The sequence below is a fragment of the Theropithecus gelada genome, chromosome 17, assembly GCF_003255815.1.
Source record: "Theropithecus gelada isolate Dixy chromosome 17, Tgel_1.0, whole genome shotgun sequence".
In the NCBI taxonomy this organism is placed as follows: domain Eukaryota; kingdom Metazoa; phylum Chordata; class Mammalia; order Primates; family Cercopithecidae; genus Theropithecus; species Theropithecus gelada.
This window is the reverse complement of record NC_037685.1, coordinates 51560745-51587482: the sequence shown is the minus strand read 5'-3', so window position 1 is coordinate 51587482 and position 26738 is coordinate 51560745. Positions and strand designations below refer to the sequence as shown.

General features: G+C 54.1%; 2 protein-coding genes across 2 annotated transcripts in view; both read right to left on the bottom strand.

Moving 5' to 3' along the window:
* Positions 1-152: 152 nt before the first annotated feature.
* On the bottom strand, positions 153-5195 carry F10 (coagulation factor X). Its single transcript, XM_025364088.1, has 3 exons — positions 5172-5195; positions 2145-2262; positions 153-766 (listed from the first exon to the last, which is right to left on the bottom strand). Exons 1-3 carry the CDS (start codon positions 5193-5195, stop codon positions 165-167), a joined length of 744 nt encoding a protein of 247 aa, XP_025219873.1. The 3' UTR covers positions 153-164.
* A 392-nt stretch (positions 5196-5587) lies between these two features.
* MCF2L (MCF.2 cell line derived transforming sequence like) overlaps positions 5588-26738 on the bottom strand; it is an 82383-nt gene continuing 61232 nt past the window's right edge. The window contains exons 4-5 of the mRNA XM_025364398.1: positions 13352-13442; positions 5588-5831 (exon numbers count right to left, since the gene is read on the bottom strand). Coding sequence (XP_025220183.1) covers positions 5772-5831; positions 13352-13442 — 151 coding nt within the window. The 3' untranslated portion in view covers positions 5588-5771. The remainder of the gene's footprint in view (positions 5832-13351; positions 13443-26738) is intronic.

Genomic DNA, 26738 nt, shown 5'->3' with positions numbered 1-26738 from the left:
TGCCCATCTAGAACAGACTAGAACATTCCCTGGAGGAATCCCCAGCCTAGCTGGGAAGGGCGGGAGCTGGGGTTCCAGACGTACTTCACCTTCCCACCCCGACAGGGTGGGAGAAGCCAGGGCAAGGCGGCAATCGAGAGACATACCAGGCCTTGCGTGGGATCTCACTTTAATGGAGAGGACGTGCTGACCTCTGGGGCACGGCTCTCAGCCTTGGGCAAGCCCCTGGTTTTCATGGACCTGTCGATCCACTTGAGGAAGGCGGTGACCTTGGTGTAGATCCCGTACTTCCCCTTCCGGGCGCAGCCCTCTCCCCAGCTGACGATGCCTGTCACGAAGTAGGTGTCCTTGAAGCGGGTAACGTGGGGGCCCCCGCTGTCCCCCTGGCAGGCGTCCTCCTGCTTGGCGTGGTAGCCGGCACAGAACATGTTCTGGGTGATGATGAAGCTGCTGGAGAGCTTGCAGCTGTTGCGGTCCACGTAGGGCACCTCCAGCATCTTGAGCCTGGTGGACTGCCGGCCCTTCTCGTGGGTGCGCCCGAAGCCACTCACAATCCCCGTCTTCTGTGTCATCAGCGTGGACTCGGCCCAGTCGCGCTCGGGGAGGCAGGCGGGCGCCACGTTCATGCGGAAGGTGATGGGGCTCTTGAGCCGGAGCACGGCGATGTCGAAGTCATAGGTCTCCTTTGTGAACCGGTTGTGCTTGATGATCACCTCCACCTCGTGCACCGCCTCGCCGCCCTCCTCCTGCTCCATGTTCCGGTCCCCTGGGACAGACGGGGGGGACTGTGCTCAGCTCAGCCGGGGACGTGCTTTCGCACATCCGTTGCTTTTTAAGGATTTTTTTTTTTTAATTAAAAATGGCACGTGGTCACTTTTGAAAATTTGGAAAATAAAGGGAAATGCAAAGCAGCAAATAAAAATGACCGTCAGCCTTGCTACCCAGGGAACCACTGGTCATGTCTCACACGTTTGGTTCTTTGGACGGCCGCCACTCCTGTGTCCTTGGGCGGGTGCATCCTCCGTGCCAGTCGTGGGCACCAATGAGGTGTACCAGGGCCAAAGGCTTGGCATCCCAGACTCAGGCTGTGCAGTGTGGCTGCCGGCCAAGAATGTAAAATAGTTGTGCCATGAGCGTAAAATAGAGACTTAGCATGAAAGAAAATGTGCAGAATGTGTTATTACACCTTTAACGTGATTACACGTGGAAAAAATATTTTCAACGTGTTAAGATAGATTGTGAAAATCTGTATGTATGTGTGTATATGTACATATATACATAATATACATATATAAACATATATGTATGTATTTTTTTTTGAGACAGTTTTGCTCTGTTACCCAGGCTGGAGTGCAGTAGCACAATCTCAGCTCAGTGGAACCTCCGCCTCCCGGGTTCATGGTTCTTCTGCCTCAGCCTCCTGAGTAGCTGGGATTACAGGCCCGTGCCACCACGCCCGGCTAATTTTTGTATTTTTTAGTAGAGATGGGGTTTCGCCATGCCGGCCAGGCTGATCTCGAACTCCTGACTTCAGGTGATCCACCCGCCTCAGCCTCCCAAAGTGCTGGGATTACAGGCGTGAGCCACTGCGCCCAGCCTGTTTTTTATATTTAAAAATGTATAATAGAACATTTAGTGTTAGAAAAATACCAGTTTACATATATTGCTTTGCATTTGTAGCTTGTGTTGGGTTTGCACTGAGCAGCTCTAGGGTCTAGTGGACAAAGACAGATGCTAATGAAACAATCTCACAAATAAAAATAGAAGAGACAGAGGTGCTTGGTGCTCAGAGTATGTTAAAGAGTGAGGGAGGTCTGGAAGGCTCCCAATAAAAGACACTGAGACATAAAACATTAGCTGGACACAGAGACCCAGAGACCCGGGACCCAGAGACTCAGAGACCCAGTGGGAGAAGGGCTGGGCTGCTTCCCCTCCCCCTCCCCATCCCCCTCCCCCTCCTCCCAACTCTTCCCCTTCCTCTGCTTCCTCATCTTCTTCCTCTGTGAAATGCCCCTAACCCCCACAAATAGGATTTCAGGATTTTAAGCAGTGTTCCCAACAAATTCCATCAGCTCTAGTGGTCTCTGAAAAGCAGACAGTGACTGTGCCTCCCACCACGGCCCTGGGGGCTGTTGGTCACTTACCTACCCTCACCTTGAATCTCTTGGCTTGGTAGAGACAGTGGGCTGCAGTGAGGATGTAGAACTCGCTCAGAATGGTGCCACCACAGAACCCCTCGTTTTCCTCGTTGATGAGCAGGGCCTGTGACAGACGTGACAGGCTCAGTGTGGCTGGCCATGGACGGGTGTTGCCTGACTGAGAAGCCAGCCCTTCAGGTGNGGCCCTCAGGGAAGTGCTCTGGACGGGCCCTGCATCTGAGCCCTCTCTGCCCCACTGTTTCACACGACGCCTGGATGTAGACTAAGGCCACAGCCGTTCACCTTCTGCAGGGGGCACGCGTGGGTGAGATGCCGTGACGGACAGGCTGGATTACAAGCAGGGAATCGTGAGCTGAGCATCTGTGGGGAGCGTGATCCTGGTGGACGGGACGCCTGGGCAGCTCTCCTTCGAGAAGCAAGCCCCAAAGAGTGGGATGCCCCAGGGCAGGTTCTGTGTCTCCGCAACGAGCAGACTGGAAATCCTTCACACTACTGTGAAATTGGCCATGACTACTTACGGAAAACCACTGTTTTTCTGGAGGTGCAATGAATCATGCTCTTCCACATTTCACTGTCACTTTTATCACCTGGATCTTTAAGGACAGGCTGAGAGCCTGAAGCTCGGAGATGAAGCTGGGTGTGTGGGGGAGGGGCCACGTCTCCAGCAGGTGCAGCTCATTTGCCCCTAAAGCCTCTGGGAGCGAAGCGCACCCCAGCAGCAAGGCTGGCTCCTGGAGGCTCTGCCAACATTAAACACGACCCCCTCTTCCTTGGCTCAGTTTTAGTGTTTCGTATTTTAAGTAATTGGATCATTATATTAAATAGAATAAATTGGAAGATCCTAGCTGAGTGAGAAGGTGCTAATGACGTACACAAACACATACTCTGAATAAATATAATAGCAAATTAAATTTTCTCTAAATTGGAGCTGACCATTTGTATTAAAAGCTGGAGAAAGGTCTAAAATAAAAACTTTATTTTAAAAGATGGGGGTAAGTATAAATGGTAACTGGATGAAGAATTTGGGATGGAGGCTGTCAGGTCAAGTCTTTTTGTAAATTACTCAACAATAGAGTAATCCTAAGAGTGTAATAAGTTTCTATGTAATATGAAAACAATATGGCTTTTTCTGGGCTGACCTGGATGAACTTAGGAACAGATATGTGTGATGACCACAGCATTGTAGTCTGGAGATAGAAAAAGAGTTCGCTGGTTTCTGAGTTAATATTCTTAGAGACTCACAAAATAATCAATGCATATATTTACCAAAGCAGCTAAGGCCCACAGGACACACTGGGAACTCTGTAGAACTGGGTACTTTGGGGAACTCTGTTTGAAAAACCCTCCCCAAGTTCAAATCACCTTCCTTAAGGTCTGCTCCAAGCCACACTTATCCAGCTTGACATTATATATTTAATTTCAGAGCAGCTGAAACCTCGCCAATTACACGTCTGACCGCAGCCAAAAAGCAAACACAAGTTTACATGAAAATGTGCATTTGAAAGTCTGTTTGTGTCTCAGCATTAACAGATGAAGAAAACTTTGGAGCCGGAATCAGAGACGCTGGACCGGGTGAGGAAAGCAATGGGTGTGGACCCCGTTCCCGTGGATGTTCAGATATGAGTGCTCGGGATGGCTGCTGCTGTGTGCGTGAGGCCATCGCTCCTAAGACCAATTCTAAACCACAGCGCGGCCGTTTGGAGACTGGTCCCCTAGCAAATGTTCCTCTAGAAAGCCTGGGAGAAAACACAGGGAGAATCTGCACACACACTTCCAACCGCACTCCCACTCCAGAATGTACAATAGTCTCCATGAATTTCACAGGAAGCAGATCTGGAGAACAGGCGCACATTCCGGATCCTGAGATTGGACTCAATGACATTTGGGCGGGGACTACTATGAAAACAGGATAGTCTGTTGATTGATTGATGGGAGGGAGCTCGCCGTCTCTCCCACACTCACCCCACAGCTCAAGCCAACCCCCAGAACCTCCCCCCGGCTTCTCAGCAGACGCTAGCAAAATTCTGCCAAGGTTCTGCCCAGCGTTGGTTGCATCTCACGGATTCGGAGCCATGTGAACCGAGCTCACATGAAGAGCTGAGCAGTATTCAGTTGTTTCTCTGGTCAACTTGTTAACCGGCTCCCTGAGGACCAGGACCCTGAAGGGGCGTGCATGTTTACTTTGCAATCAGTGCAAAACCTCACCCTGCAGAGGTGGAGAGTAGAGGAAAGATCACTGGAGACACAGCTGCAGGGACACAGGAGGTGATGGAGTAAGAAATGGAGGGAGGCTCCCAGGCAGGTGTGGATGCAGACGCCAGGCACCTGCCACTCCCCTCGAAAACACAGCCCTGTGGCAACCACCACGGAACCACCCATTCAGGCAGAAACAGTCAGTGGACACCTCAGCCACGGGACCTTCGCCCTGTCCTGAGCATCACCACACATCACCCACTGATGACCAAGAGGAGAGGCACCTTCTCCTGGGGAAATTCGGACACCTCCTTGGCCGTCTGAGCACACGAGACCGCCCCAATTGCAGGACACATGGACATCCTGGGCCTCCACGGGCTGCCCCAGAAGCTCACCCACCAGGATTCCCACCCCAAAGGACCATGTGGAACCTAATTACAAGGAAACCAGATGAAAGGATATTCCACAAAGCAACTGGCTTCAACCCTTTGCAAATCTCAATCTCATAAAAGACAGAAAGCAAAACGAAAACCAACAACTGGGTGGATTAGAGACGACCGAGAAGGGTGGACAGCTGACGTGGACGCCGTCCTTCACTGGACCTGGATTTATTAGAGACGACCGAGAAGGGTGGACAGCTGACGTGGACGTCCTTCCCTGGACCTGGATTTATTAGAGACGACCGAGAAGGGTGGATAGCCAACGTGGACCTGGATTTTAACAAAATATAGGAAGGACATGACAGGGCATGTGGAAAAAGCCCCACGTGTGGGTGACCAGAGCGTAGTGTTGCCGCAATGCTGACCCACCTGTGGTTACGTGGCCCGTGGTTACGTGGCCCATGGTTACGTGGCCTGTGGTTATGTGGGGGGTGGCTCCTCTCAGGAGACACCATGTCAGCAATCCGGGAGGAATAGACGCGATGGCAGAGCCAGCTCTCACCAGCAAAACGTGTGTGTGTCTGTGTTTACGTGATGTGTGTATATGTGTATGTGTGTGTGTGTGTGTGTGATGTGTGTCTCTGTCTGTGTGGTGTATGTTTCTGGGTGTGTGTGTGTGTGATGTGTGTGTGTTTATGTGATGTATGTGTGCATATATGTGTACATATATGTGTGTGTCTGTGTGTGTTCTATGTGATGTGTTTTGTGTCTGTGATGTCTGTGTGATGTGTGTACGTCTGTGTCTATGTCTGTGTGTGATGTGTCTGTGTGTTTCTGTACACACACACACACACGAACGGGCACTTTGTTAATGACCACCGCTGAGGATTGTTCACTGTGAGACTCCAGAGTTTTCTGTAGGTCTGAAACTTTTCTGAACTGAGAGTTGAGAGGAAGAAGACACGTGGCTGCTGCAGCTCACGGCTCTTCCCCTCCATGCATGGGGCAGCGGCATCTCCCCTCCCTCCTGATCCAACCTTCACTCAAACGCCTGAGCCACCAGAATGCAGGGCTCTGACTCCGTGCCATGAGCTCTAAGCTGAAAAAATAAACCAGGCAAATACTGTCGCTCCAGGCATCAAGGGTAGCGAAGAACAGGACTGGAGAAGCCTCAGCAACCAGTCCCTGGCCCCTCACCGGCAAGGCCTGGCTCTGGGTCATCAGTCAGGGAAGCCGGCGTGACCTGCAGGGTCCACGGCCCCACACGGAGCCTCACGAGGCACGTGGTCCCAGGGAGCCCAGGCAGGATCCTTCCTCTTCTCTGGGAGAAAAAGCCGCTGAGTGAGCCTGGGTCTCAGAGCTCTTTTTCTCTGTTTATCTTTTTTAAAAAAATGTTTCTACGTTTAACTGACAAATCATGATGGTATCTACTTATGGGGCACCCAGTGATGTTTTGCTACAGGTATCCTCAGTGGAGTGATTAAATCAAGCCAATTAACCAATCCGTCACCTCACCCACTCACCATTTTTCTGTGCTGAGAGCATTTAAAATAGATTCTTTCAGCAATTCTGAAGTAAACATTTGGTGTGGTTGGAATGTTCGTCCCTACGAAACTTCGAGACTCATGGCAGCTTTGAGAGGCAGCACCTTTCAGAGGCGACTGGGTCAGGATGACCCCACCCTCATGAATAGATTCATCCATTCATGGATTAACGGATTAACGGGCTGTCGTGGGGGTGGGTGGGGGCCCGGTGGCTGTATAAGCAGGGGAGGCAGCCCCACACTGGCTCCCTCTCCCCTCGCCAGGTGAGGCCCTGCACTGCCTCGGGACCCACCAGCAAGAGGGATCTCACCAGATGTGGCCCTCAACTGTAAGGCGTGAATTCTTTTTCGTTGTGAAGTGCCCAGTTCCAGATGCCCTGACATGTAAGCAGCAGAACTGGACTAAGACAACCTCATTATTAACTGCATCGCCTCTGAGGTCTTTAGAGAGAGAAGCAGGGTGGCTCGTGCTGCCGTTACTGGACCCTTGGATTCCACATTCCGGAAATACACAGTGAAGAAAGGTTGGGGGCCTCTGGATCTCCCACCCTTGCTAGATATCTCAAGCCTGTTAAATCCTTGTGTAGGTGAGAGGAGCGAACCTTCGGATGAAGGACAGTCGCTTTCAGCATCATGGAAGCCTCACGGGCTGCCTACCCCTGCAATACTCTGCATGAACCTGCACCACCCACCACCACGGCCCTGGGACCCCCGGAGCAGGGAGAGAGCTCGGGTTTCAGAGACAGAAAGGCCCAGGCCGCCCCACCCCATCGGCCGGTTCCCTACTGCCCCAAAGCCCAGCTCCTCCACCTATAATCGGGGGTTGATGAACGCGCAGCGTGCACCGAATGCATTCGCCACAGCAGCTGGTGCGTAGGAGACACCCTGCAGGTCCTGGTCTCCTTCCATCCACCACGGCGGGACTGTGCTCACCGGGGCAGGTGCTTGCTGCACTCAGCAGCCGTGTTCGGAGAAAGCCACGCTGGGAAGAGCTGGGTCCCCCACACCCCCGAGTAGCCACGGTTATGTAGCGTGCATTTCAGTTCCCTGCCCTGGGGGACGGTCTCGCCTCTTCAGAGAGGGGCACACAGACCTGGTCCTCTCTCCCTCGACAGCCAGCGCTCTAGCCCCTGACCCCAGGGCTGCTTTGTGTTCCCGGGGGAAGCTCCTTGCCTGCTCCATCTGGACAACTCCTCCTCCCGTCAGGCTCTCATCAAGCATCACCTCCGCCGGGAAGTCCTCCTGGACTTAGCACCGCTCCCACCGCCCCCCACCCCGTCCCCGCCTCCACTGCCCCCACCGCCACCGCCCCCACGGTCAGCTCCTCCGCAGAGCCCCACAAGCTGGCAGAGGAGAGGAATCCGGTCGCAGAGCTGCATACAATCGTACTTTGCCAACGTGAAAAATGTGCTGGACAACCTGCAAGTCCAAGGTCCCTCAGACACCTCGTTTTCTACCTTCCTGCACACACAGACTGCACCGGCGTTACAGGAAAAACAGTTCTGGCCCCACGTAGTCTAAAAATCAGATTCACTTTCTCCAGCCACCACTTGAGGATCTAGATTTAGTTTGATTTAGGCTATAGCTCTAAACATGTATACACTCTATTACAAAATCCCAAAATGTGAGCACACACACACACTCACACACACACTCACACCAGCACGCGCACACACACACACACACTCACACACTGGCACACACACAACCAGCACACACACACACACACACCAGCACACACATACACGCACACTCTCACACACGCACACACATGCACACTCACACACATCACACTCACACACACGCACACACATGGTACAGTGGAAGAGGGTTAGATTTTGCAACAGCATTTTACAAAAGATGCTTCTATCTGAGGACCGAACAACTAAGGGAGAAGAGACGTGTGAGTTCTCAGAGGAGGGTCTCGTCCTTCTGCTGTTGTTGGGTGCTTGAGCCCCTGAGTGGGTAGCGGTGAACATATCCTGCTCCCACACGCCCTCAGCATCAAACAGGCCTTGCTCTGGATGGAGGCACGGGGAGCCTGGTTTTAGGAACACTGGATTTTGGCTCTTCCAATGTCTTATTTTTCTATTCCAAGCCATGCTGAAGGCATCCAACAAAGAAAAAAAGAACACCCCAAATTAGGGAAAGCTCAGCTCTTAAGACAGCACATATGGTGGCTAAAAATAGCCCGGATCACAGGCACATTATGTAAGTGCTGCGTCTCCCTCGGTGGCCAAGCGCTTGGAGGTAAAGTCTCTGCCACAGGCTTGCTTTGTGGCGCCCGCGGCACCGTGAGCTGGGCACCCTGGTGGGGTCAGGCAGCTGGAGCCTGTGTCTGTTTGGAAACCTGCTTGAGGGCTCGGCTGGCCTAGGCTGTTGCTAAGTGCTGGTTTTCCCAAAGCCACTTTAGGCGGAAGCCTAGGCCAGTCAAAGCTCGCTGTTGAGGCCTGGAGCCCAGGGGGTGGTGTCCAAGTGCCCCCTGCAGGCACTACTTGGTGCACCCACGTCAGGTCAACTGCACCATCTCCAAAAATCTGAACCAAGATGCCCAAGGGGTCATCCCTGGTCTGCCCTCTCCAGGAACTGAGCGGCCCATGGACAGAGCCTGGGGCCTCCTCCCAGCCCCACCACCCACCCCTTCCCCACTGCAGAGACCCGTGTCTCTCCTGGTCTGCCCAGCACCTGGGCTTGGCCGGGTCCGCGGCTGCCCTGGCTCCCTTGCCCAGTGACCCTCCGAGTCTCAGTTCGTGCACAACCAGCTCCTACGACAGTGCCATCACCGCCCACCCCCCAACCTCCTGCCTCCTTGGCCTTGTGGCCCATTTCTCCTTCATGAAACCACGGTTCTGAGCTCTGTGCCTGCTGGCCCATCCAACGTCCACCATCATTGTCTCCTGTTGGTTGCTCATGCCCCAAACCCTCCTGGAGGCGGCCCGGCTCCGGGCAGCAGGGGCCTGGGGACAGGAAGACGCCCTCTCCGGGGTCAGAGCCCAGGTGGATGGGGCCTGGCATGTGGGGCCTGACTGTGCCCCCTTCCCATGGCTCAGCCGCCCTCCCAGCTGCTCCCTGCCACCCCTGCCTGTGACCCCATTGTGATCCCCCTCAACTGTCCTCGCCCAGCTGGCAGTGAGCCTTGTTCATTTCCTCCCTCACATCCGTGATGCCTGGGCAATGCCCGGGACAGAGAAAAGCCTCAGTACCTGCTGACCACACAAACAGAGTCTGTGTATTAATACAACTATAAATTTTCATACAAGAAAGACAGCGTTCAGAGAGAATTCTGGGTGATTTTGCTGGAAAATGCTGGCTTCTATTACTTCCAAACCAGTGTCGGTGAACTCTGAGAATTAAAGAAAGAAGGACAGAAAAAGCCGTATTTTTATGGTATAAGAATCAATGCAAAAATAAAAACTCAAACACTAAGCTGGCGGTGTGTGCCAGGTTGAGGCAGGGTCAGGAACGGGGATTGGCAGTGGTGAGGGGCAGAGGGGGGCCGTGGGGGTGCAAGGAGATGCCTCATCCCAAAGACTTAGGTGAGAACCAGCAGCTCAGGGACAGGCTGGCACCAAACAATGAAGGCTGTGGGCACTGGAGCAGTGATGATGTTCACAAGACAGAGCTTTCAAGATGAGTCAATCTGCTTCAGAAATTCATCCGATCACACACTCAGGGAGTGGAACAGGACACTCGGCAGCTGAAGATCAACGCCTAAATCACGGGTCTGCTGGGGGCTACTTCACTAGCCTGTAGGGTGACCTCGCAGAAATATTTTGCTTTTAGAAAATGATTTTTGTATTTCTTAAAAAGTAGCCTCGTATATGGGGAAGCTCTTGTCACCTAACCCGGGAGTGACTGATTTATCTGAGAGACACACGTGGTAATGCGTGAGCAGAGGGGCTGGGGCACACGTAGTGAGGTGTGAGCAGAGGGGCCAGAGCACACGTAGTGAGGTGTGAGCAGAGACGCTGGGGCACATGTAGTGAGGTGTGAACAGAGGGGCCAGAGCACACGCAGTGAGGTGTGAGCAGAGACGCTGGGGCACACGTAGTGAGGTGTGAGCAGAGGGGCCAGAGCACACGTAGTGAGGTATGAACAGAGACGCTGGGGCACATGTAGTGAGGTGTGAACAGAGGGGCCAGAGCACACGTAGTGAGGTGTGAGCAGAGACGCTGGGGCACACGTAGTGAGGTGTGAGCAGAGACACTGGGGCACACGTAGTGAGGTGTGAGCAGAGACGCTGGGGCACATGTAGTGAGGTATGAACAGAGACGCTGGGGCACATGTAGTGAGGTATGAACAGAGACGCTGGAGCACACGTAGTGAGGTGTGAGCAGAGGGGCTGGGGCACACGTAATGAGGTGTGAACAGAGACGCTGGGGCACACGTGGTGATGCGAGAGCAGAGGGGCTGGGGCACACGTAGTGAGGTGTGAACAGAAGGGCCAGAGCACACGTAGTGAGGTGTGAGCAGAGACGCTGGGGCACATGTAGTGAGGTGTGAGCAGAGGGGCCGGGGCACATGTAGTGAGGTATGAACAGAGACACTGGGGCACACGTACTGAGGTGTGAGCAGAGGGGCCGGGGCACATGTAGTGAGGTATGAACAGAGACGCTGGGGCACACGTAGTGAGGTGTGAGCAGAGATGCTGGGGCACACGTAGTAAGGCGTGGCCTCTGAGAGGAAGGAGCAGAGTCAGAGTCCAGGCAAAGGGACGCTGGCTCGGGAGCCGTGTGAGGGACGGGCTGTGGCGGGTGTGCAAAGATGCAGGTGCCTGGACCCCATGGGCATGGAGGGCACCCAGGTGCGTCCTGACACCTGCAAGTGCCCTGGCAGGGAGGCTGACTCCTACCACCCACGTCTTGCTAAGAGTCATCCCAATGGTTTATATCAGCGGCAGATAAGTGTGAAAGATGTGGCTGTAACGGTGTTATCTGTTCTTTAAACGATGGCGTACTTGCTGGGAAGACTGTGGGACCTGCCCAGGACTGATGTGTGCTTCCCAAGAGTATCTGTTGTCCGTCCATGTGTGTCTGACCCCGTGGGTTCTTACAATTTAATTTTTAGAATTGCCTATGACTTCATGTGCAAACTCATTTAAAATGTACAATAACGAAAGGGACACGCTGCTATTAGTTGGTGATGACTCATCTAAAGAACTTTCTACATTTCTGGGGATGCTTGACATGGATGGGACTTTTGTCCCCTCCAAATCTCATGTTGAAATGCGATTCCCGGTGCTGGAGGTGGGGCCTGGCAGGAGGTGATTAAGTCATGGGGGTGACCCCTCATGAATGGCTCGGCGCCATCCCCCTGGTGACGGGCGAGTTCTCGCTCAGTAAATTCACTCGAGATCTGGCTGTTCAAAAGTCTGGGACCTCCCCCTTCTCTCTTGCTCCCTCTTTCACCATGTGATGCCGGCTCCCCGCTGCCTTCCGCCACGACTAGAAACTCCCTGAGGCCGCCCCAGAAGCTGAGAAGATGCAGGTGCTAAGCCTGTGCAGTCTGCAGAACTGTGAGCCAATCACACCTCTTTCTTTATCAATTACCCAGCTCAAGTATGTCTTTAGAGTGATGCAAAAGCAAACGAATGCAGTGTTAAAACAAAGGAAGACTGATTCTATACACGTCTACTTTTTTGGAAGCATCCTGAAGTGTTTTGAATTATTTCAGATAACGATGCCACAGGCGGTGTGTGCCAGCTTGAGGCAGGGTCAGGAACGGGCATCAGCCATGGTGAGGGGCAGAGGGGGGCCGTGTGGGTACAAGGAGATGCCTCATCCCAAAGACTTAGGTGAGAACCAGTGGCTCAGGGGCAGGCTTGCACCAAAATGATGAAGGTTGTGGGCATCGGAGCAGATATGGGGCCTCTAATTCTTGTAAAAGATGAAGGAAGGAGGCAACGTGCAGGGAAAGGAATGACTTATTTCACTATACCCAGAACCTTGGCGCAGCAGCAGCCACCGAGAGGCCGGGGAACCCAAAGACGGTCTGAACGCAGGACCGAGGAAACGCCAGGAGAATCTGACTTCACTGGGGTTTGGTGCTGAGGAATGCTTGGAGCAGCTGTGCCACCACAGCTGAGGACCCAGGGTCCCAGAGCCTGGGAGGGATGGGCTGTGGCGGGCATGCGAAGATGCCGGTGCCGGACCCAGGCTCTGGGTCACCTCCTGGAAGACAGGCAGACTTTTTTGGTCCTTTGGCTGCAACGAAACTTGGACTGACAGGCGGGGAGAGCGAGCGTGGGTGAGGAACGCTCCACGCCGGGGTCGTGCATACGGGTGGCAGCTACCGACAAAAATAAGATTTGGGGGGCTTCTGCTGACTTAATCTCTTCCCTCTTAAATGATTACTCTGGGTTAAAACCAACAGCAAACTGGGCTCCTCTTCTGCTGTGGAAGGCAGCACGCAGAATCTGCAGACAGACTCTCGGACGCCAAGGGAAAGTCCTTGGAAAGGAGGGTGGCTACGTGCGAGGCTGGGTTACTGGGGAAGGGAGGCGGTGGCGGCCCATTCAGTGTCGCAGCTAAAGATAGATGGCCCGATTTAGAAAGGAGAAAATCACTTAGAAAAGCTCTGCAGTACCACTTCAGACTTCCAGTCCAGAGCGTCTCTGCACACAGCCCCCTTCCAGCCCGGAGCGTCTCTGCACACAGCCCCCTTCCAGCCCGGAGCGTCTCTGCACACAGCCCCCTTCCAGTCCGGAGCGTCTCTGCACACAACCCCCTTCCTGCCTGGTCAGTACTGCTGTGCTCTGTGTAAGAGGGAGGGTGTACTCAATCCCGAGCATCTCAGACTCCGTGTTCGGAAACACATGGGCCGCCCTGTCCGGGGAAATTGTTTTCAAGTCACACGAGGCTCCCTGAGAGTTCCCCCGTCTGGGAAAACACACACAGGCACCAGCACCTCGGGAGCTCAAGCAGGGGGGCCTTGGCGCCAGCCTCCCCGCACCGGGACTGGGCTCTGTCCCACTCAGCACAAAGCAGGAACTGCGGCAGACGCAGAGGAAGAGCACCATGCGGTCACCCAGCCCAGGGAGGGGCCGGGCGCGGGGCAGAGCCCCGGGAAGCACTTACTGCGATGCGCAGGACAGACGCCTTCACGGAGGTCCATTTGTCCCGCCGCCGGTCTATCACCAGGATGAATCCGATGCCAGCGTCCTGCAGGCTGCAGTGAGGAAGAGACGCTGCCATTAACGTGTGCAGGTGGGAAGCCGGCTGCCCAGGAAACCCCTTGGAAAACCTCCTGGGAGGGCGATCCCCCGTACTCATGATGCCATTTCTGCAACACCAGGCGAGAGGCACAGCACATGGGGGCCCCGGCAGCCCCATCCCCACAGTCCCAGAACCTCCTCATCTACGGAAGGGCACACCCTTCCGATGTGTTCTTATTTCTCAGCCTAACACCAACCACCTCGATTCACAGATTCAGGCAGAACCACCTCTCCCGAGCGCAGTCATTTGCTATTCCACACTAAGAACTGAGTCATTTTCCTTTCCTGGGTGACCAGCTGGCTAAACCCTCCAAGACAGTCTTATGGCGCATACATCACGCCGGTCCTGGCATCTGAGGTGCCCGTGCTGGTCCACGTTAAAGATTCGCTCGTGGTGGCATTGCTATGGTGCTGGGAGAAAATCTCCAAGACTTCCGAAGGTTCCCAAGCATCTGCTGGAAACGGGAGAGGAGGCAGCACTCCCTGCGACAGCCACATCTGTGACAGAGACCGCACTCGTGCGTTGTATAACGACAGCCTCCGTCCTCGGCTGAGCCTGGCGGCAGGAGCCTGAGTCACAGAGTAGGTACGGAGAGCCCTCTTCCACGGGCTCACTCTGCAGCCAAGCCAATTGCATGATGCCAGCAGCTGCTACCACCAGCCAATCCACGGCAGAAACAATCACACGGGCACGCCTAAGGCAGGGGCTGGAATCGCTAATTTCCAAGTCTCTGAACATGTCTTGGGTTTACATGAAAATCAGAATTCTGCAGGACAGATAAATTATGCAGTCTGTGGGCGTGCTCTGCTCGCTGCGAGCATCATTAACAAGCCAGGGATTTATGTCGGATGTCTCAGATCCTTCTGATGCTCAAATTTAAAGACAGAAACAGCAACTCCCAAGACACGAAGGCGAGGCAGTGGCCCCCGAACGTGCGTGTGTGCTGTGTGCTGCTGCGTCTGTGTCCCTGTCTGCATCTGGCCATGAAAAACGCCTCACGTGAGGGGTGATTTGATTCAATAATGGCAGAAACCCTCTGGGTGAGTGCACGAATAAACACTAGCTTTCATTCAAAGCAGCTTCTGCAGTGGGCACTAGGCCTGTGCACGAGCACGGGGAGTCAGCAACTCCATTTCACAGCTGTGGGGGCCACAGACAGAATTCGTTTTCTGATCTGGCTTAGTTCTTATGGAGCTCAGATTTTTTTAAAGTTATATTTTCAGCTGGGCATGGTGGTTCACGTCTGCAATCCCAGCACTTTGGGAGGCTAAGGTGGGTGGATTACTGGAGCCCAGGAGTTTGAGATCAGTCTGGCAACATGATGAGACCTTGTCTCTACGAAAATACAAAGATTGGCTGAGTGTGGTGGCATGTGCCTGTGGTCCCAGCTACTTGGGAGGCCGAGGTGGGAGGACTGCTTGGCCCAGGAGTTTGAGGCTGCAGTGAGCTGTGATGGTGCCACTGCACTCCAGCCTGGGCAACAGAGCAAGACTGTCTCAAAAAAAGAAAGAAAGTTATGTTTTCATATTTCCTTATTTACTTCTTGAGTCTGAGCACTTTGACGACTTTTTCTGAACTGTGAGACACAGTGGGTACTTCCGTGTAGACCTGCGTGCTCCCTTGGGGGAGGCACAGAGTGACAGGTTATCCTCCAGGAACAGGTGCTACACGTGCCTTTTCCACAAAGGGACCTTGGATGCGCCAGGCCACAGACGCAGAGCCCAGCTCCCCTCCCTCCTGACCCGCGTGTGCTCAGAGCTGCCTTTGGACTCCAAGCCAGGAAGCTGGTCCTGGAGCTCTCCGGGTCCCACTCCTCCTAGAGGGAAGGGGAAGAGCCCAAAATGATTGATTTCCACTGAGCACATAATCCTCAGCCCAGTGAACCCAGTCAAGCGCTTCCAAGTCCTGAAGCGGGTGATGCTCGCGAGAAACACCCCACGCTGCCCACCTGCAGCGTTTGCTGAGGAGCCCCCGCCAAGGGCTGTGTGTTGGGCGGGAGGGGCTCACCGCATCTGCGACACTGGCGGGCTCCACAAAGGCGTCACCCTGGACGGGTGGCTCAGCTGTGAACCATCTCTGCTTCCTTTTCTGTAAAAATGAGGGTCATCGTAGAATCCACCCCCAGGGGTTACCGTGAGAGTGAAATGAAGCCACTGAGTGTGCTGCAGCCCGCCACGCTGGCTGAGCGGCGTCACTGTTTTGCAGAACAAAGCCTGACTCAGTTTCTCCCCTTTCCCCTGGAATAGAGCTCTGACTGGGGTGGAGTCTCAGCCTCTGTGTCCGCCCATGAATGTCCCCGCTACTCCACAACAGGCCGGACCAGCAACGGGGACCACGACTGCCGTGTGAGAGCTGCTGGATGCAGAATGCACACGCCCAAGACTTCGGTGACCCAAACACATCCAGTTATAGCCAGGACGCACCCCTCCCCCACCCAAGACCCCTGTGACCCAAACACATCCAGTTATAGCCAGGACGCACCCCCCAGACCCCTGTGACCCAAACACATCCAGTTATAGCCATGGAGCTTCTGCCCCGCAGGCAGCCAAGCTCCTGCCTCACTGCCCACAGTGCCCGGTGCCTCCCACATCTGGCTTCTCACACCGTTAGGTGCGCGTCTGTCTCACACCCGGCAGGGCAGGCTGACGATGCAGCCACCAGAAAGGCGCCGTGTGCTCCCGTCGCCACTGGATGCCGCCCGGCCTGCCCGTGTGGGGCTTCCACTCACTCTACGTTTAAATCTTTGGGTAACATTGTAACGGGAGCACCAGCATCACAAATAGGCATCTGTTTTCAATGAGAAACCAAAGTTACCAACAACGAAAACATTTTTTAGAAGTCAAAATTGCAAGTGAAATACAAGGTGTTGTAAATTTATTTGACTCAAAAAATGCATAGTAGAAAATCAGTTTCTCGATGAGAAGGACGGACTGGTTTCCAGGTGGCGTTAACAGTGCAGTCACCGTTGCTCAGCTGCAGAAGGTGTGGGGCCTGGGCAGGACGACAGCGCTGGTTCCTCCTGCCCTGGCCGTGCTCACCATCGTGGGTGCGGGCACAGGGCGTGTGCAAGAACGGGGTGCGGGCACAGGGCGTGTGCAGGAACGGGGTGCGGGCACAGGGCATGCGCGGGAACGGGGTGCGGGCACAGGGCGTGCGCGGGAACGGGGTGCGGGCACCGGGCGTGCGTGGGAACGGGGTGCGGGCACAGGGCGTGTGCGGGAACGGGGTGCGGGCGGGAAGCATACACTTCTTCAGGGAGAGGGACTTGTCCTCCAGGGCTGCTCTGGACCAAGCACTGTGCCAGCAGCCCCACAGCTATTCATCAGGCTCCAGCGACCGTCCCATGAGGCTGTGCTATGATCCTCTCCAGGCACAGAGAGCTTTAGTCACCTGCCCAAAGTCACACAGCTGTGAGCAGAGACAGGGGAATCTGGCTCAGACACCACGTGTGCTGCCCCTAAGGCCACGTCCATCCTGGCGGCCTCCTAATGTTCCCACCAAGCAAAGACCCAACCCCAGATGCCCACTCACCAGCACTCAGCCTCCTGCTCTGCGCAGCCTCCCGCCACGACCTTGCCCCCTACGTAGGGCCCAGGTGGACACTCATCCACGCCCCCTCAGCCCCGTGTCTCCTCTCCTGCCACATTTCAGGAACACTGACTCAGAAGGTGCAAAGCCTGGACTAAAAAAGCCTCTGGCGTGAGGATGTAAAGAGCCCCTAGCACCTCCTCTACCCACACTGACTGTGGCCACGCGAGCAGGGCCACAGGATCCCCCGCAGTCCACGGCATTCCCGAGGCTGCACTGCCCAAAACCGTAAGGCAGGACCTGGATCTGCTCACAGGAGTGAGGACCCAGGGCTCAGGGAGCTCGGATCTACGCCCACATCTGTGGCCTCCTGTGCCTAAGGGAGAGCGTGGTGTGGCTCCTGCCCAGTGTCAGCAGGAAACGGTCCCCAGAGTCCCCACACGGATGAAGGTGATGGTGTTGGAGGAGCTGGGGTAGAATAACTCCAGCTGGCAGCCACCCCAGAAACGTCCCTCGCACCAGGGCACGAACACGGCCCCAGACGCTCCCTCGCACCAGGGCACGAACAGGGCCCCAGAAACGTCCCTCGCACCAGGGCACGAACACGGCCCCAGACGCTCCCTCGCACCAGGGCACGAACACGGCCCCAGACGCTCCCTCGCACCAGGGCACGAACAGGGCCCCAGATGCTCCATCGGCCGCCAACCCCGCAGCAGTTGGCCTTGGAGGGGCTGCCCTGGCCAGTCGCCCAACAGCTGAGTTTGAAGCCAGTGAGCTCACTTTTGGCCCAAATAAACAAAAAAGGCCCAGAGGTCTCATAAACAGTTTCAGGAATGTTCCAACTGGCTGCGTCTTCTGTGACAAGAGACCCAAACTGCTTGGGGCTCACGACCTTGGGAGGCCCATGGTTCCCCACCCACGCGGGCAGACAGTCCACTGGCCTGCGGGTGCGACCACAGCTCACTGGACAGGAGCAGCGCATGAGGGATGGTCTGGATGCAGCGGCTGGCTCCTCCCTGCCAGTGGGACAGGGAGGCCCCGGCACCAGGTTCCCCCAGCGCCTGGCCACCTGCCTCTGCTGCGTGGACATGGTGGGGGCAAGGAGGATGCTTTCTCCCAGGGCGGGGGCAGGCGGAGGCCAGGGCACGGGAGGAGCAGCGCTTGCAGAGGGCGGCGGAGCTTAGGAATCAACAGTTCGTGGCCAGGAGGGGCTGAAGGGACGGGAGGCCCGGGCAGGAGGAAGGGGACCCTTGGTGTCTGCTGCTCAAACGTCAACCTGCACCCAAGACAGGAAGAGGAGTCTGGGAGAAAGGTCCCTGCACAGCAGGGTGGCCGAGTCCTCAGGAAAAGCAAAACAAACGCACAAGAAGGCCCTCCCTGCAGAGTGCGACTCAGTTACCTCAGCCCACCTGGGATACAGTAGGTGGCACCTAAGTTCTTTTCCCTGGAGGATGCCATTCTTTACGTGAATACTTTGTCCAGTTATAATGCACACTATGCAGAAGCACAGAGTGTGAGTGACGGCAGTGAGTGCCCGGACTGAGAGGCCGTTCCCACCATCCAGGGTGCCCCACCCGACTCCTGTCACCATACATTAGTTTTGCCTGCCATTGAATTTTGTCCAAATAAAAATATGCAATATGTGCTTTTTTGGTGTCTGCCTTCTTTCAACATTGTGGGATTCATCCACGTTGTTGCAGTGGAGTGTTTGCTTGTTCATTGTTGCAGTAGGGTGTTTGTTCATTGTTGCAGTAGGGTGTTTGTTCATTGTTGTGGTAGGGTGTTCATTGTTACGGTAGGGTGCTTGTTCATTGTTGCGGTAGAGTGTTTGTTCATTGTTGTGGTAGGGTGTTCATTGTTGCGGTAGGGTGCTTGTTCATTGTTGCGGTAGGGTGTTTGCTCGTTGTTGCGGTAGGGTGTTTGCACGTTGTTGTGGTAGGGTGTTTGCTCGTTGTTGCGGTAGGGTGTTCGTTGTTGCGGTAGGGTGGTTGTTCGTTGTTGCGGTAGGGTGTTTGTTCGTTGTTGCGGTAGGGTGTTCGTTGTTGCGGTAGGGTGCTTGTTCATTGTTGCGGTAGGGTGCTTGTTCGTTGTTGCGGTAGGGTGCTTGTTCGTTGTTGCGGTAGGGTGTTTGTTCGTTGTTGTGGTAGGGTGCTTGTTCGTTGTTGCGGTAGGGTGTTTGTTCGTTCTTGTTGCTGGGTTATGGTATACATATATGATGAAATATGATTTACTAAAAAATTCTACTCCTAATGGACATTTGGGTTGTTTCTAGTTTGGGGCTAAACTGAATATAAGACTGATCATTCTTATACGTGTCTTCTAGTGCACACAATACACACTCCTGTTGGACAGATTCTTAGGAATTGCTGTAATTATGTAGATGTGGACGAATATACACCTGCCAGAAATGCACGTGACTTCTGGCTGCTCCATGGTTTTGTCAGCAGTGGATACTGTCTGTCGGTAGAATTTTAGCCATTCTTGTGGGTGCAGAGTGGTGTCCTGGCATGGCTTTAATTTGCATTTCCTAGAGGCAGGAAGCCTTCTGTATTTAGCGGCTATCCTCTTTTATGAAATGCCTGTTCACATCTTTTGGTTGTTTTTCTGCTAGGTTCTCTTTTTTCTTGTTGGTGTGCAGTTCTCTGTATAAGCTAGAAACAAGTTTCTTATTGGATGCGCACATTGCAAACATCTGCTTCCATACTGTGGCTTTCCATGTCAATCTTTTCATGGTGCATTTTGATGAAAAGAGTAACTTAACTTTAATGTAGCCCAACTTACTGACCTTTTCCTTTCTGATAATTGCTTTTTTGATAACTGCCTTTTAAACCTTGTGTAAGAAATCTTTTCTTACTCTGAGATAGGCATTTTCCTATGTTTGTCGAGAACAGAGACTATATTACTTTAGAGTTCACATTTACACCCATGATCTATCTGGAATTAACTTTTGTATATGGTGTGAGGCAGGTATCAGCATTCATAATTTCCCACATGGACAGCCAATCACATCCACTCCTCTTACTGAGGACGTCCATCCCCTTCCATGCTACCGTATCACTTAAGAAATAAATCGAGAGACTGTAGATATGTGGTCTGTCTGGATTAGATATTCTGTACTGCTGTTCTTCTGTTTACAACATCTGTGTTAATCACTGTCACTTTAATAATGTCTTAATATTTGGCAGTATCAGCTTCCAACTTTTTTTTTTTTTTTTTTTTGAGACGGAGTCTGGCTCTGTCGCCCAGGCTGGAGTGCAGTGGCCGGATCTCAGCTCACTGCAAGCTCTGCCTCCTGGGTTTACGCCATTCTCCTGCCTCAGCCTCCCGAGTAGCTGGGACTACAGGCGCCCACCACCTCACCTGGCTAGTTTTTTGTATTTTTTAGTAGAGACGGGGTTTCACCGTGTTAGCCAGGATGGTCTTGATCTCCTGACCTCGTGATCCACCCGTCTTGGCCTCCCAAAGTGCTGGGATTATAGGCTTGAGACACCGTGCCCAGCCAGCTTCCAACTTTTTTCTTCAAAGTTGGGTTGACTATTCCTCACCCCTTGCATTTTCATATAAAATGTAAAGGCAGCCTGCCAATGTTCATACCTAAATAAAGAAAAACCTGCTGGAATTTTATCTGGCAATTGCATTCGATCTATATGTTTACTTAAAGAGAATTAACATTGTTATAATACTAATTGTCTTCTAATCTGTGAACTAAAATATTCTTCCATTTATTCATACTACTGTAATTTCTTTCAATAACATTTTGCAGTTTTCTGCTTAGAAGCCTTGCACGTATTTTATTAGATATGATTTTATCTAAGCAGGACACAAAAATTAATCGTGAAGCAATGGCAGCATCAGAGTCACCCAGAGAAGCCACCCCAGTTTCAACATTTCTCCAATAGCTGCCGTTGCCCAACTGCGCCCTTGTGTGGTTGGAAGTGAATATCGCAAGTGTTCCCGTCGGGAATGGTGAGGTCTGCACGGGGGGTGCTGCACGTGGGACAGGAACCCTTCCTCGAGGGGCTTCATGGGGGCCATGCTGTTCCTCCTCCCGCCCTCCGGTGTGGGCGCCATGGGTCCTTCGCTATCAGGGCGCCCACCCTGATGCCAGCCACCCCGGACGGCGGGCCTGCCTTGCCTCAGGCAGGTCTTCCCCACCTCAGATCTGTGGCTCTGTGGCCACCGCAACCCTTAACCTCCCGGGACTGTCACTCCCCAAGGAAGGTTGGCCCTGAGCTGTGTCCTGGACCCTGAGCACAGACACTACAACCCCGGGTCTCGTCTTTCTGCTCATGCTGGTGAGACCAGGGCAAGGGTGAGGGCGAGGGTGAGACCAGGGCAAGGGCGAGGGCAAGACCAGGGCGAGGGCGAGACCAGGGCAAGGGCAAAGGTGAGGGCGCTCGCTCCTCCTCCAGGACAGAGCAGCATAACCAGCACACAGCCCTGTAAACAGCCATTGGTCATGTGTGAACAAAAATGAGGCTGCCTGACCGGGCGCAGTGGCTCACGCCTATAATCCCAGCACTTTGGGAGGCCGAGGTGGGTGGATCACTTGAGCCCAGGAGGTCGAGATCAACCTGGGCAATGTGGTGAAACCCCATCTCTACAAAAAATACAAAAATTATCCAGGTGTGGTGGTATGTGCCTTCATCCCAGCTACTCGGGAGGCTGAGGTGGGAGGATCACCTGAGCTGGGGAGGTTGAGGCTGCAGTGAGCCGAGATCACGTCACTGCACTCCAGCCTGGGTGACAGAGCCAGACTCATCTCCAAAAAAAAAAAAAAAAAAGGGGGCAGCCCTGCCTGCCATGGGCTGGATTTTAAATTTTATTTAGCTTTCATTTTACATTTAAATGGCCACAGGTGGTCAGAAGCGGGTGAATTCAACAGCAGTAACACCAAAGGGCCTGGAGAACGCGCTTTGGGAGGGCGCGGGGAGAGGGCCTCGGGGGAGGTGGTCACCTTGGTGCGTGCAGGACCTGGAGGAAGGCATGGCAGGGCTTCCAGGACGTGTCCCCAGTGCTCGGAAGCAGCAGACTCCACGAAGAAAATGCTGCTGTGGAGACGGGACACATACCCGAGAAGTGGCTTCCCACCCAGGGCAGCGCGCAGACACTGGGGTCACGCGTGTCTCCTGGCTCCTCCTAACGAGGCTGGCTGTGGGTGGCAGAGCTTCCATGTAGGGCTTCAGACTGTGCAGGGTGACCGGGGTCAGCACAGCCTCAGGCCAGCCAGGGATGGCAGACAAGGGCAGCCCTGAAACTGCCAACTCCGTTGGGGTGAGGGTGGGGGTGGGGACGTGAATCACCCGGCTGGAGCATTTGAGAACTGCTAGAAACAGGACACAATTTCACAGACAGAACACAGAAACCAGCCACACCCAGGGCGGGCGACTCTTTACAGCAGTGACCCTAACAGGGAAACAATGGGGACCACAAAATGCCCGCAAACAGGCCCAAGTGAGCACATGGGGATCCACTCACATCACAGGGGTCCACTCATCACAGGGGCCAGCCCAAGTGAGCACACCGGGTCCGCTTACATCACGGGGTCCACTCATCACAGGGGCCAGCCCAAGTGAGCACACTGGGTCCGCTTACAACACAGGGGCCAGGAAGCCTTAAGGCACAGCTGGGCGCAGTGGCTCACGCCTGTAATCCCAGCACTTCGGAGGCGAGGGTGGGTAGATCACTCGAACCCAAGAATTCAAGATCAGCCTGGGCAACACGGCGAGACTCCATTTCTATAGAAAATACCCAAATTGCTGGTGGCTCATGCCTGCAGTCCCAGCTACTCAGGAGACTGAGGCAGGAGGAACCCTCGGCCCAGGAGGTTGAGGTGGCAGTGAGCTGAGATCCTGCCACTGCACTCCAGCCTGGGTGACAGAGCAAGACCCTGTCTCAAAACATAAAAAATATATATATAAAATGAAAGGCAGTGGCAAATGGCGCCAAGGTAGAAGGGCACCACGGCACACCGCTGAACAGAACAGCTGCGAGGCGGCATGTCCTGTGCTGTCCCACCACACGCGGATGAACAGCCTGGGGGCACCCCAATGCAGCTCCACAGTTAGCTGTGCGGGAGCAGGAGGCAAAGCGGAAGCTTCACTTTTAATGCACACATATTAAATTGTTTAGCACACTCACACACGCTCACAGACACTTCCTGTCCTTATATTCAAAAGCCAATTCAAAGTTCAATAGGAAATCTAACCCACAGCGAGAAGCGGGGCCCTTCCAAGGGCTGGGGTCCAGCTGCCCTCCAGCTCAGAGAGCAGGACAGGGTGCTCAGGTCACCGCAGGGGGACGACAAACCGAGCTGACTCCAGCTTCTCATCTTAGAATCAGCGAGATAGGAGGACTCTCCTCTTTCCTGGGAGCCTAATGATTACATTCGTGTTTCTGTTCCGTCCCACATGCACCCTCCCCATACAGTCCAAACTGTGCATGCGTGTGGTGTGTACATGTACAGGTCTGTGAGGGGGTATGCATGCACCTGCATGTCTGTGTGTGTGTGTGTGTGGGGTGGTTATACACATGCACATCTGTGTAAATGCACAAGTACCTGCATGTCTGTGTGCATGTGTGTGTGACATATAGTTTGGATATTTGTCCCTGCTCAAGCCTCATGTTGAATTGTAATCCCCAATGCTGCGGGTGGGGCCATGTGTGGTGTGTGCATGTCCGTGCTTGTGAGCATGTGTGTGCTTGTGTGCATCTGTACGTGTGTGGGTGTCTGTGTGAGTGCCCACATGCCTGTGTGTATCTGTGTGTGTGGCATGTGCAAGCCTGTGTGGGTGCATGTGTGCATCTGTACATGTGTGTGGCTGTGTCGGTGTGTGACTGCCCGCACACCTGTGTGTATCTGTGTGTGTGTGTGGCTTGTGCAAGTCTGTGTGGGTGCACGTGTGCATCCGTATGTGTACATGCCTCTTATGGGCTGAACATGACCTCTGTCCTGGCAAGCTGGCTGGTAGATGGAGTCCCTACCTCCAAGGAGCTGGGAGCTTTGAGCGAGGCCCAGGGAAAATAAGCGTCATCATCAGCTTCAGTGAACTCCTTCCACACCGCTCCTCCAGCAAGCCCCAAGCTCCCCACCTCGCTCCTTCTCTGAGGGCTGCCACCCTCCTCCCCATCTCCCAGCTCCTGCCTCCACCCTGCATTCTGGCAGGTCATGAACTCCTTGGCACCCACGTCACAGAAAGCACAGCCCCTCAGAAAAGGCTCCACAGACCCTGTCTCACCTCCCAGACTCTGTCCCTACAGCCCCCGACTCCCTGGCACTGTGTCCTGCCCCCTGGTGCCTTCGCTGCCCCCAAAGATGCCACTGGCTCCCTCCTGGGGTCTCTGTGACTGTCCCCCCAACTCAGGCTGGCTCCCTCCTGGTGTCTCTGTGACGACTGCTTCCCAGTTTACATTAAGTTCTTTGTCCACGGTGATGTTGCTGCCCCCGCCCTCTGCTTCCTTCATGCTCTCTTTCTCTATCTCTGTCTCTCCCTGTCTCTGTCTCTCTCTGTCTCTTTCTCTGATTCTCTCTTTCTCTCTCTCTGTCTCTTCCTCTGTCTCTTTCTTTCTTTGTCTCTCCTTGTCTCTGTCTCTATCTCTCTGTCTCTGTCTCTGTCTGTCTCTCTATCTCTGTCACTCTGTGTCTCTTTGTCTGTCTCTGTCTCTCACTCTGTCTCCCTGTCTCTGTCTATCTCTCTCTCTTTGTCTCTCACTGTCTGTCTCTCACTGTCTCTGTCTCTCTCTTTTTGTCTCTCTTTCTCACTTTGTTTTCCCACAACCCCGCTGCCCTGTGAGCCCTCCATAGCTGACATATTGTCTCAGCACCACAATTTTCTCTGCTTATTTGCTGTTGTGTTCCCAGTATGCACTGACCACTGAGACTTCTCAGCAAGCAGTGCCTGGACACACAGGTCTGACGCATCTACCTTTGCATCTCCTCCCCAGCCCACGTGGCTCTAAGGGGGCCATACAGGGTCTGGAATCTGCTTGTCACTGGTCTCTATTGCCTCTCTGAGACCTTGGCGTCTACCAAGGCCTGGCCGATGTTGTAAATTAAGCACCATTAGGAACAGGAAGGGCTATAGGGTTTTCGGAGATCCGAATCTGCCCTCTGACAAATGTGAGAGCCCAAAGCCCGACATCCCCAACACGGAGGGTCCACATCAGGCATCGGCAGACACCTGAGTCGGCAAAGCATGAGGTCTCCCCCTTTGCCCAGGTGAGTGGTCTTTCCAAGGCTCAAGAACTTGATTTCTATTAACAGGTGTCCCAAACCATTCGGGGCAAACCTGTCTATTTCGGTCTAATATTTCAAAAATGATGAGTATAGTCAGATGTAGTGCTTGAATTAGGACACCTGGCATTTGCAAATGAAAACAGAAGGAAAGTTACAGTCAGGATACAACATTCTTTCTAAATTGATGGAAGTGATGCTTGGTTTAGAATGTAACAGGTGAAACCCCTTAAAAGCAGCCTTCAGGAGAGATTTGTCCATTTAATTTGCATTGACATTCGAAAGAACAGGCCCGGTCAATTTCACTTCTTCCCACTGAAAGAACGTGCTGGCTGTGCAGCTGTCTGCAAACTGCCTGCTGGGGAACAGCCTGTGCCAGCGTCTCGCCCACCTTCTCCTGGAAGACAAGGTCCAAGCTCCCCGCCCTCCCTGTCTCCGGGGGATGTCCCAGGACCGAGCCGCAATGCTCCGCGTCGCCAGCAGAGGGCAGCCCCGCCCCCACCTTGGGAAGAGGGTCCCCTGCAGAGGGCACTTCCCCGGGCACAGCACCCTCAGGGCGCCGCGGGCAGGTCTCCTCCTTGTCACTAGCCTGGCAATTTTACTTGCCAGGGATGCAGAGACTTCCTCTGGGATGGTCCCCTCCGCCAAGCTGCACCTGCAAGGCTTGTGGAGACCCTGGTTTTATCTGCAGAGGGCGTGCTTGACCCCCACGTGTTTAACACACTCTGCACTTCTCAAGGAGGCATCCCTTAGATGCCCTTAGGAAGAAGATTTCCCTTAGAAATGTGTCAAGAATTGTTCACTCTTTCAGGAAGGACACGCTCAGTGGCAACACCCTGGAGGCAAAGGGTCCGCACAGCACGCCTGTGGCCCCCGTGCTCACAGAAATCCAGGGAGCTGCCGCGACTGCTGCGCCCTAGGACGCCGGGACAGCCAGGGGACAGGTGGCTCTTACAGGCCCCCCGCTTCCCTTCTGTGGTCCTTCTGATCAGGGCACACGCGCATCCTCCCAAATTCACACGGGTTGGGTTTTGTTATCAAAGAGTTTTATTTCCAGAGAGAAAGGGAGCGTTGGGTCTGACACTGACGAGACCTACCCAGGAAGAAAGGAAACGTGGGTGGAATGCATGCATACACTCGCGCTCACACACACCCCACACACATACCATAGTCCACACACGCCACACACACCACACACTCACCCCACACATGCCACATGCTCACACTACACACACACCACACGGGAGAAAGGAAACTTGGGTAGAATGCACGCGTACACTCACACTCACACCACACACCCCACACAGCCCACACCCCACACACTCACCCCACACATGCCACACACACCACACACCCCACACACACCACACATACCACACACATGCCACACACACCTCATAACCCACACACCCCACACTCACCCCACACACACCACACACCCCCCACACACCACACACTCCACACACACCACACACATGCCACACACAC

Coding starts and splice junctions, on each gene's coding strand:
- F10 (XM_025364088.1), bottom strand. CDS start 5,195: ATGGGCCACGTAACCACGGGCCAC. Junction 2,263..5,171: donor GCCACGTAACCACGGGCCAC/GTAACCACAGGT, acceptor CGTCTGTCACAG/GCCCTGCTCATCAACGAGGA. Junction 767..2,144: donor GAGATTCAAGGTGAGGGTAG/GTAAGTGACCAA, acceptor CGTCTGTCCCAG/GGGACCGGAACATGGAGCAG.